A 10896-nucleotide genomic window follows, 5' to 3' on the forward strand; every position below is an offset into this window, starting at 1 on the left:
AATGGATCTGATAGGTTTTTAATCTCTCCAAACCAAATCTTTTATATAGTAAAATATATTTACAAAATGTCGCATTTGCAGATTTTTTTGTACTGTATTTTTATGCTCAGCATTAGTGTAATGACACCTTCCTCAAACTGTATGTATATCAGTAGAAAACTCCCACAAGCATCAAAGGCCTGAGGTTCACTCCATAGAGATCAGTGGACTCTATATGTCATTTTCTTAACTTTGTTATCTTTGACTTTGATTTTGATTTTGACTTTGATTTTTGACTTTTGATTTTGAGTCACTTTCAGTTTGGGGTTTGTTTTTTTTTTTTTACACTTTTTGTTTTTATCTGTTAAGCACAAGTAAGTTTGTCTTAAGGTTTCAATAATACTTTGTTTTATGACTAATTACCAATACTTTGATTCATGTAGGTGAAAGAGGGCAAAATATTTGAGGAGGTCACCGTGGGGGTATCACAGTTGGCCAGCAAGGTATGAAGTGGCCTGCCTGCCTTTAAGGAGGCCAAACAGTAAGCCAGTCTCCATATTCTTATGAAGAGTTTGTAGTGAAACAAAACCCCAGTGCACCTTCAGTCTCTGCTTGCGTTGAATACAGAAATTTTGAAAATGTAATTTTCAGTATGCAGTACTTCTGTTGGGGTGTTAAAAAACTATATAGGTATGATGTAGTCCTCATAATAGTTTCACCGAGGGCATGATGTAGAGTTATAAAACAGCCAGTGTCCCAAACACAAAAAGAAAATGTCTGTTAGAGAATATGGAGACAGCTTGCGTTACATTTGTATGGTTCAACTTACTAATGTTCTGTACCTTTTTTCTTTGTCTTCTTTTGCTATCATTGTTTGGTAATGTGGTAAGTGGTCTCTACAACTGCTAAGTACAGAAGTCCTGCACAATCCAATACCTATTTTGGTAACTTGTACAGTGTTACCTAGGAGAGCCTGTCTTTCTAGCACTGTGAAAGTCAGCACTGGAAGCTCTATCATGTACCAGCTTAGTGCCTTAAATGTTGAGAATATTTGAATAAAATAAGGGATGTTACTGGCTCTGCTTAGAGCCTGGCAACGTGAAGTCTGAATTCTGGGATTCATCCTCTGTGTATATGATTTAGAATAGTAACTTTCATGGGTGTCACTTCAGAATTTGTGTTTCTAATCCAATGCTAGTCCATTATAATAACCCCCAAAGGATTCTCCTAGAACTCAACTTTTGGCCTGTTTTACATGGGCAGTGAAATAATACTACTGAAATGGGGTGAAAGTAGTTTTGTAGAACAGTAGAGATACAAATACTAGTTACATGAATCGTAACATCAAAACATCAGTGCTGTCATTAAGTTTAATTTTATGTAAGGAGTAATTCCAGCACTTTTGCCAAGGAAGTCTAGGAGAGAATTCAAAAGCTGTTACTGACAATGATGGGTGAAGAAGCTAAACTTGACCTACTTTTCACATCTTCCAGCAACACGGTGCTGTCAAATGTATGTTCTTTACATTAACCACGTAACTGCCCGTCAAAAATATTATTAAGTTCTGAGTGAAATTTTCTGATTAAATGTGTTCTCTTTATCTGAAAAAGTGGAGGAATGTAGTGTGGCTTTTGCTGTTGGACTTGGAAGAGGTGTTGGTTCAGTCCAAATGAATGGAGTGTCTTTTTTTTCTCTAGGTTCAGGGAGTTGGAAGTAAGGGATGGCGAGACGTCACCACTTTTTTTTCTGGCAAACCAGATGATAATTCTGAAAGGTATTTTTTTGTTATTTTCTGTGTCGTCTTTAAAAACATAATTTTGTCTCCTGTATGTTCTCTGCAATATAGTAGTAGCAGGTAATTTTTAAATATGAAGAAATTAATTCTGTCTTTGCTAGTAGTCCTCTTGTATGTAATACCTCCTGTATGTAATACAGGAGGAATTCAATCATATTTGTTTATGACAGTTGTCAAACTGAGAACAAAATAGTGCATGGCACCTTGGTCTTAAAATTATTCCAAATGCATATCCCCTCGTCCTGGGCCTATTAGTCCTTAAGGCTGTTAACAAAAATCTACGAATTAGAATATAAGCTTATGCTATTCGGAGCAATATATTTAGTTCTTCTGCCTTTATCCTCAGTTTTTGTTTAAGCAAAGGGCAGTAGCGTTATAGTTTTCTTTGTTTGTGGTCATTTATTTTTATTGTTCTGTTTGTCATAACTAATTTATTTCTACCTTCCTTTTTTTTTTCCCCTCATAAAAGACCAGCTGAGGGAGACAGCTACCAGAACAGTGGAGGGGAGGGCTACCAGAACAATGCTGTAGATCAAAGCTTCTGGGAGACCTTTGGCAACTCAGATCCACCAAAAGCTCATAAATCTCCAAGCAGTGAGAGCTGGACCTATGTGGACAATTCCACAGAGAAGAAGAGCTCCGATAGCTGGGACGTGTGGGGCTCAGGAACAGTCTCCAACAACAAGAACAGTAACAGTGACAGTTGGGAAAATTGGGAGACCAACTGGGAAAACACAGGAGGGGAGAGCAAGACCAAAAAACCTCCTAAGGCAACAAAAAAGGCATCTTCAGCTGATGGTGGGTGGGATAACCAGAACTGGTAGAACTTTGTTAACCCTGTTTTGCACAGCTAGGAAAGGGAGGCTATGCTGGCTGATTGAGGGGAGAAAGTTTTACACGCAACTGGAGTATCTTGGTTGACCTTACTGATCTGTTACTTTTGTGCTTCCCATTCATTCTCCTTTCTTCTATCCCGGTTTAGGGAAAAAAAAGTAGCATCTGAATCTTTTATTACATAAAGGTGGCTCTCCCTTTTTTAAGGATAGTGATAACTATATTCTCCTTGCACTATTGGAGCTGGGTACAGCGACTTTCTTAACACGAACGTTCAAAGGAAAAAAAAGAAAATCAGTGCAAGCACACTTTCATGGCACAACCTTGTATGTGTAGGTTAATATGTATTCATCCAGTCCTCATATAATTTGACATGACCTGAGGTGTTTAATGCAAACAAAGGACAGGGTGTGTCTTGAAAATATAGCCATTAAATAAGCAAACTGCAGTTGAATAGATCTAGTTCAAATGCCTTATGGATTGCTCTGACCATATTAAGTCTGGCAATTCAAGACAGTCTTTAAGATACTTTTATTGGAGCTTTGTTTTTAAACTTTGAGATTTTTTTTTTTAGTCTTTTAAAACTTATTTTCTCCCCTTAGAATTAATAAGGAATCTAGAGCTAGATAATTATTTGTGTAAACTCATAGTTTTGACCTGAGCTATCAAGGGATATCCAGAATGGCTCTACTTGCCCTACTTGCTCAATGCGTTAAGAGTTTGCACGGTGCAGCTCTCCTACACAGATAAAATGCAAAGCTGTGGTGTTCTCCTTCCTTTCCTATGCCCTTTCCCCAGTTTGAGTATTTTATATAGTCTGTTTTTTCTCTGTCTTTCTTCCTTCTACCCATCTATTTTATCTATTCTGATAAAAATGAGATCTTTCTGCTGCTTATGGCCGTTTGGACATCTATTTGGCAACTTGGCAGTGAAACAAATTTATAAAAAAGATTCCAGTAAGAAAAAAAATGGGTGGAAAATATGAGAACATTGAGGAGAGAGGCTGGCAGCAAGCCCCTTTCAAGATGAGTAGATGTCTGGATTTAATAGTAAAATTTAAATTAAGCAGATGTTTTCCAAATTAATCTTTAATATGTCAAACTATATCTCTGTTTCTATCATGTATTTCTCTACATTTTCTTCCTGGATCTTGTTAAGGAAACACTATTTTGGAAACTTTAGAAACTCCTTGTCAGCATTAAGGAATGAAATAGAAGATTCAGTTATGTCTCAGTTTTGACCGAACAAATTGCTTTGCATGACACAAACCATAACTTCTACAGAAGAATTGTGACTTTAACAACAAAGGTGTCCCGTGTATCCCATTTTATTTTTGGGGGTGGGCTGTAAATGTACACTCAGCCCGAAAACAATCAGCTCACTTGAAAACTTCAAATCACGATGTCGTTGGGTAGTCTGCTTTACTACCAGCATGGAGTTCTTTACTGTGGACGCTGTAAATCTTAATACATACCTAAAAAGCCTTTCCTTTTTAAAATTAGTTAATTTGTTCAAGCAAACAACCAGCCTAAGTTGTCAAAGATACCTTAAATAATGCTTCATTTCTTTTTCTCTTCACAGAGGTTTTTGAGCTTATAGTAATATCAAGAGATTAAAAAGGAAGGAAAATCATAAATTGCCTCAAAAGTAGCAGATTTTAAAGGCTTAAGTCTAAGTAGAAGTAGCTCTATTTATAGCCTGATTCTGTATTTCTATTAGTAGGACCTTTCAGATGGTGAATATTTTTCTAGTCTTCTCTAGCCCTGTCTTGCAAGAGCTGGGATTTCTTTTTTTCCCCTCACTTCTCCTGATAGTGTGGTCTCTGAAGCTCGTGCAGCAGGACCCAGCGCTGCTCGCAACCCAAGCACTCTAGGCTGAGCCATGTGAGGCGTTCTTGCTGACACGCCGACCCTTTGGAAGTGCGGAAGGCACGAGAGATCTCGGTTTACAATGCTGCTTGTGGTACCATTGGCAGAAGTTTACAGCCTGACTGTAAAACAAGGATTTTGTTCTGCTTTTTCTCCAGTTCCAAATATACCTTTGTCATAGCTTAATTGCATGTCGAACGTAACTTTGTATTTTTATGCATACACCTCTGTTGCCTACTTGTCATTTGTCTGCTGCCCAGTACGAAACTGTAATGCATGTACTTTGAAGGCGGTGCTGTGTAATGTATGTGAAGTGGCACTGCCCAGTCTTTGACTAACGGTTAGTCTTTGTGAAGTGTTGCAGTAGCAGTGATGGCAAAATGCATCCGATGGGTTGCACTGTCTGACTGCTGGTGTCTGTCTGGAGTGATGTGAAGCTGATGCAGCTTCCTGTGTACAAATTTATTACAGTTTCTCTTTCATAAACCTCCTAAAATAGCTTGTAGCAGGATAAGCTTTATTTCAGTCCATTCAATCAACGGTATTGTGATGTGTATGCGTATGTTCTCCTCAGCTGTGTGGTTTGCCTAGGAGAAAACTGGTTTATTTATATATCACTTGCAGCTACAATTGGCATGAGCCATTTGTTTGTTCTTCTGGTTTTATTTTTGTATCTCTGGAAACTTTATGTTCTAAATTAAACTAAGCAGCCAGAGCCCTACTCAGGCAGAAGCTTTGGGTAATGATTTTTCTTCCAGTTGAGGAGACAGTGACAGAACAGTTGCCATCTCTCTCTTTGCGGTGCTGTAGAGAGGCAACAAAATGCTGCAACTCCCAGAAAGGTATTAGTGGAAGATACTAAAAACCAACAGAATGGCAGAAAGTGTAACTGCAGCCACAAAACTAGTATACCAACTGGTCTCAGTTTGCCAGGCAAATCGGTATTTTTTATGACTTGTCTGAATCTGAACGTTTTACCATGTCTTCCAGAGGAGAGGATGAAATGAGGGCATTTTCTTTTGCAAAGCCTCTGTTTTACTGGATTTTACTTCCCCCCCCCCCCCCCTTCTTTTTTAGTGTAGATGGTTGGGAAGTTTCTGCAGTTTGGCAGAATGCATGCAATCAAGGTGCATGTGTGGAGTGAGTGTTTATGAATTAGACTTTTTTTTTTTTTTTCTTATTCCCCCTCCTCTCCCCAAATCCTCTTTTTTTTTTTTGGCCTGATCATGAGCACTATAAACAGAGGCATTGAGTGCAGCATGCCAGAGCTGAGGTTACCGATCTTAAGTGAAGATACGGCCGTGGAATCTGGGTGAGCATGTGGATTGGCAAGGCTTTAGTGTCACTGGGTGCTCCACCTGTTTGGTGGATGAAGAGGGCTCCATTTTCAGTCCCACACCGTGTATTAACAATTTTAAGTTGTATAAGCAAATTGCCAGGAGAGAGCGCAGAAGGTGAAAAGACTACTGCAACAATTGGACATTGCAACGTTTGGTTTAAATTTCCTAGTGTTTCAAACTGGTTTATTCCTTTGTATGGCTTCAACTTTGGAAAATACAGAGCAGCTGGATTCCTACGGGTAGTCTGAACTAAGTGCCACTTGCAAAAGAGTGAAAGTCTTAGAGAATGTTCCTGAACCAGGAACCTAAATCCTAGGAGTTAGGGATTATTTTAAAATGTTTCATTTGTGTCTTGAAACATGTTAATAATTATAATATTTCAAGAAGTGCTTGGCCAGCTCTCCCTCATAGTTGAGACCTCAAGGATAATGCTGCTGCTTTTATTTTCCAGGCCAGACTGTGTAACATTCCATGGGTTCATAATGTATTTATCAGTGTAACGATCTGTGCAATAATTTAACAAGTGTAGGTAAAACCTTTGTTGTTTAATCCAGGATACATTTAAAGATACAGTAGTCCTCTTGGAGAATAGCATTCTACCAAGGTCTTTCAGTTCTCACCTTACTTTGGCAATATTAAAGTTCAGTAACCCTGTTAAGAAAGGCTTGAGCAATCGGTGATTTAAACAGAAATCAAGAAACATTACCGTGTCCATTATTAGAATAAGATTGTAATGGCTTAGTGACCTCTAGTTGTAGAGCCCTCTTTCATTTTCATGCCAGCAGAATCTTGGTCAGTATGGAGTACTGTATCTTTAATTTTCCTGATGTGTTTTATGTGAAGTTCACAGGAATGGCAATTTCAGTGAACACTATTCATTGTTCTGTAGAGTGGTACCGGACTTGAACTGCAGTGTCATCTTTTAAAGAGCATTATAATAAAGCAAAGAGATACGGAGCAGAATGGTGTTTAGCCCTTTTTCAGGAGACTTCAGTTAATTTTAAACCCATGTGCATTAGTATAGCTTATGTGGCCTTTTGAATGAAGTAAGTTAGTTCTTAGTATGGTTAGCATCACAGAGTAAACTCGAAATGCTTCGTAATTAAGAAGTAGGAAAGTATTGTTACAATAAGAGTACGAAATTGTCTTGTTGGAGGAGAGTAACTGATATTAACAGCATGAATGCATGTCCTGATGTGCTGGTGTCATGCATATTCTTCACTGCCAGTAATGAGGGAGAAAGGAAGCTGCCAGTGTTGATGACAGAGCCCAAACCAGGTGCTTCATCTTTATATTTATATATTGGAGTTTCATATTCTATATATTGGAGTTTCATAGTCTAACTTTAAATGCTAGTTTAAGATCTATTTCAATTAGGAACAGTTTTAAGACAACATTGGTTGCCTCCTTTATTTAAAGAGACATATAAAATAGAAATTAAAGTGGTTGCAAATAGATTTATGTACTCTGAGGTTTTATTAGCTTGTCTACAAAGGCACTTATCACAGGAGAAAAGGTAACTTTTAAAGCAGTTTTTCTTTCCAAGAAGTGAGATTCCTCTGATGAATCCTCCAGCTGGTGGTGATGCTTCACATTCAGGTTCCAGTTTCCTTCATTAGCCAAGCAGCCACGTGAGTACTCCAGATGATTCATGACTGCACTGAGCTTTGTGTAAATTTAAAATCTCTTTTCTTATGTTCTTGGTCAGCAGGACCAAATCCTACTTGCCTTGTAGAAGTAAATGTATTGATTTTTACACAAAAAAGTGGACGTTTGGGTTGGGTAACGCACTGGTGTTATTCCACTGATACGCTGTGTCCATTCTTGCCGTAACGTCCTGCGTTAAGGGCTGCTCTGTGTGTTGGATGCAAAGGTTTCGAGTGGGATTACTTCCAGTAAACAGGATATGCTGGTTCTGGAGGGAGGTTTTTGGCCCTCTGTTCTGACAGCATATGGAGGCCAATGACCTAGAAATGTACAAAATGCCATGCAAAGCAATAATGTGTATTCTGAACTTCAAGCTGAGCACAATAAGCAAAAACTGATAGAAAAAGTGGAGTCTGTAGACCAGAAAATACAATAGTCATTGACTTGAGGGAGAACAGATCGCTACTACGGTTACGATGCCCAACTCACTGCTGCTGGGTAAATGTTTCTTTGTCCCTTCACAACTGTCATCTTTGTGCTCTGATCCCAGTGCCGTGAGCAAGTTCAGTTTAAGCTGTTTTACCATTATAGAGCTGTTTATGCTTTCATAGCAGATGCAGGCTCAGAAGATGACTGCCTGGGTTTCCTGGGGTTCACAGCTCACTTCTTTTAAGGAACCAAACATTTGTGCCCTCTGAGGTGCCTGAGAGCAGGCAGCGGGGATGTGTCCTGGTTTCCCTTCTCACTGTACCTGTTCCAGTAGGTTCATCAACAGGGGCTCTTCCTTTTGCAACATGCTTTTGGCTCTCTCGGCAGCTGGCTGACCACCATCACCTTCCCCGAACTCTGCAGGCTTAGACCAGTACACAGGTACCCCAGGACAAAACAGGCATCGGGACAGGGTGAAGGCTGTTCACTTCTCCACTGCTTTGACAAAGGTTTGCAGGATGCAGCCGTTGGGTGAAAACTGGAAGTCCTGTAAGGAAAGTGAAGTGGAGCTGGGTTGTGCTGTTGAGAAGCTGTAAAACCCAAAGCTCCGATGCACGTGCAGCACGATCATTCATCATCTGTTAAGTCAGTAATTTGCAAGGAGGCCAAGATGTGTTGCTTGTCTGTCTTGGCTCCAGCTGTTTGTGCTCTGTCAGCAAGAAGCTGCATCTCATCAGTAACGCCGGAAAAGAAAGGTTAGCCTCCTCTTCTGAGCCAGTCGCTGATATTTGTTTTAGGTGAGATGAAACTTCATCATGTTTTTCTATCCTCAAACGATGCTCTGCCAAGCTCTGAATTTCACCAACGCTGCCACAACGGCAATGCTTAAACTGGCTAAAAATGGAAGAGATGAAATACATACTGAAAAGACCTCCTAGGAGAAGCCTACTTCTACTTGCAGTCGCTGAGGGAAAGTGGGAGAGACCGTCTCTCTGGCGGGGCTGGTTACAAGGACTGCCAAGAATACAGTTGTGTTGTACCTCACCAGGATCGTGATAGCTGCTCGAGCAGGAAAATCCAGGGCTATTGGCTCTTCACAGTTTGTAAACCGGTTTTTGTCTTTCCCTTTAAGCTCTGCCAAAGTGTGCTCCCTCTGAGAGGCTGTTCAGCTTTGCTGAGGCTGTTGAATTTTACAATAGATAAATCTGCTTCTGCCAGGAAACACAGAAAGGCTGGAATGTGTCTTTATGAGAAAACATTTCCCCACTTTAATCAAAGTGCTACTGCTTAATATCAGCAATTCTTCACTGGATTGCTCAAGTTGCCTTAAATATAAAAGTGTTTGACTACCTAGGGCAAAACCCACGTGTATATACTTTTTTTTTTTCCCCTACTCTGCTGACATGGATGGTTAATATATGTAAATTGATGCACCAGACTATACAAAGGCTGTTGTGATCAAGGTCAAACTAGGCATTTTCTTCTTTACAGAAACCTTTCTGTGTGGTGTTATTGCATAGAAGCTTGTTACAGTCCAGGAGCGAATTGCTATTTTAACTCTGTGTTCACAAATTTCCTACTGACTCCAGCCATCAGCTGTCACTTTTGGGGTGTATCTCAATGCAATACACTGGACTTTAATTGCAAATTTAGTCTACCTAGACAGGGCTTAACCATTCAGCTTAGGCTTCCCAGTGTTGCTGCAGTACAGGCAGGAACAGAGAGTCTGAATCTAAAACCACTTGTGGGTCTCTTAAACTTCTGGCCCACACCAAGGTGCATCTCTAAGGTGGTCATAGAACTTGGCACAGAGTACAAAGCATATCAAAGAAGTGGAATAAATACTTCTTGTGTAGCCTAGGCTGCTAGTGATATCCAAGCTCGTCAAAGCTCTGCAGAATAGACTTGCGCGTCTCCATGTCTGTTAAATGCCTGTCCTCTCTGTGATAGTTCTAGGAAAGTGTTTTCCATCTGTAAAGGCCATGCAGACCCTGGGCTCTGCCAGAGGTGCAGCCCAGAGGCTCACCTGCCTTCCTCTGTTCACAACCCGTCTCCTTCCAGAACCCGTGAGGTGTCGGAGGTGAAATGGCTCAGCCGTGCTTGGCCACCGCGGCCAGTGGAACAGGAGGTGTGACAAGAAAACTGAAGCTGATGTGTTCAAATGAATTATGTCTGAATATCGGTGCCAGTGGGAAACACTCGTGCTGTGAGTAGTTGTTGCATGGCACCAGCTCAGGACCAGTAAATCTTCCTTGGGCTGTTGTCCATTTGCTTGTGTAGTCTTAACACGAGCTAGGCTCTGCAGGGTGCCTTCCTTGGGCTGAAACTCCTCCGGATCACTCCCAGTGCAAACCCTCTCTTGCACTGGTTGTGATGAAGGACTGGGGCACTGTACCAGCTCACGCAGAAGATGCTACTTTCGGAGCTTGTGCTCAGAGGGACGGTGCTGGTGAAGAGCCTCACTTCTTCTTCCTTCCTCTAGAGGGGATTGTGTTGCTGTGCATGGCTGTTGAAGGAGCCTAGCTTAAATGAGGTTTGAATAGCTGGATGCAGGGTTAGAAATGTGTTCCTGCTCGTGTATCTGCTTATCCGCAGCCCCATCCTGTCCTCTGCCTTTGACTTTCACGCTGCGTTAAGCCTACGCGATGCGAATTCCTCTCCCCCAACCACACACACACACACTCCTTTGATTTTACTTGCTACCTTAGGATTTTGGCTCTCCCTTCTCTCGGGCTCAGTGCACCAGGCTGGATGGAGGCAGTTTAAAGCTCAGGCTGTAACAAATAACCAGGTTCCAGGCTGTTACGTTAACCCCTGTTATCCCAGCCCTTTGCTTTTGAACCAGTGTAACAGCCCTTTCTTTACGACGAGGAAGCGGCAGACTCGTGGTACAGAGCTCGGACAGGGCTGTCCTCTCCATCAGTCCTGATACAGGTGCGACACAGCAATAGGGAACAGTTCTCTTTGGATCGTGACAGGATTACATTTACCCTGCCAGGAGCCG

The 10896-nt window shown here is 41.0% G+C and overlaps 1 protein-coding gene across 5 annotated transcripts in view; it reads left to right on the forward strand.

Moving 5' to 3' along the window:
• Positions 1–7273, forward strand: part of ARFGAP1 (ARF GTPase activating protein 1) — a 59608-nt gene extending 52335 nt beyond the window's left edge. For all 5 annotated transcript variants that reach the window (XM_075517577.1, XM_075517575.1, XM_075517580.1 and 2 more), the window contains 3 exons: positions 423–482; positions 1677–1753; positions 2244–7273. In XM_075517577.1, coding sequence (XP_075373692.1) covers positions 423–482; positions 1677–1753; positions 2244–2598 — 492 coding nt within the window. In that variant the 3' untranslated portion in view covers positions 2599–7273. The remainder of the gene's footprint in view (positions 1–422; positions 483–1676; positions 1754–2243) is intronic.
• Positions 7274–10896: the final 3623 nt, after the last annotated feature.

Source organism: Mycteria americana, chromosome 14 (genome assembly GCF_035582795.1).
Source record: "Mycteria americana isolate JAX WOST 10 ecotype Jacksonville Zoo and Gardens chromosome 14, USCA_MyAme_1.0, whole genome shotgun sequence".
NCBI classification, from domain to species: domain Eukaryota; kingdom Metazoa; phylum Chordata; class Aves; order Ciconiiformes; family Ciconiidae; genus Mycteria; species Mycteria americana.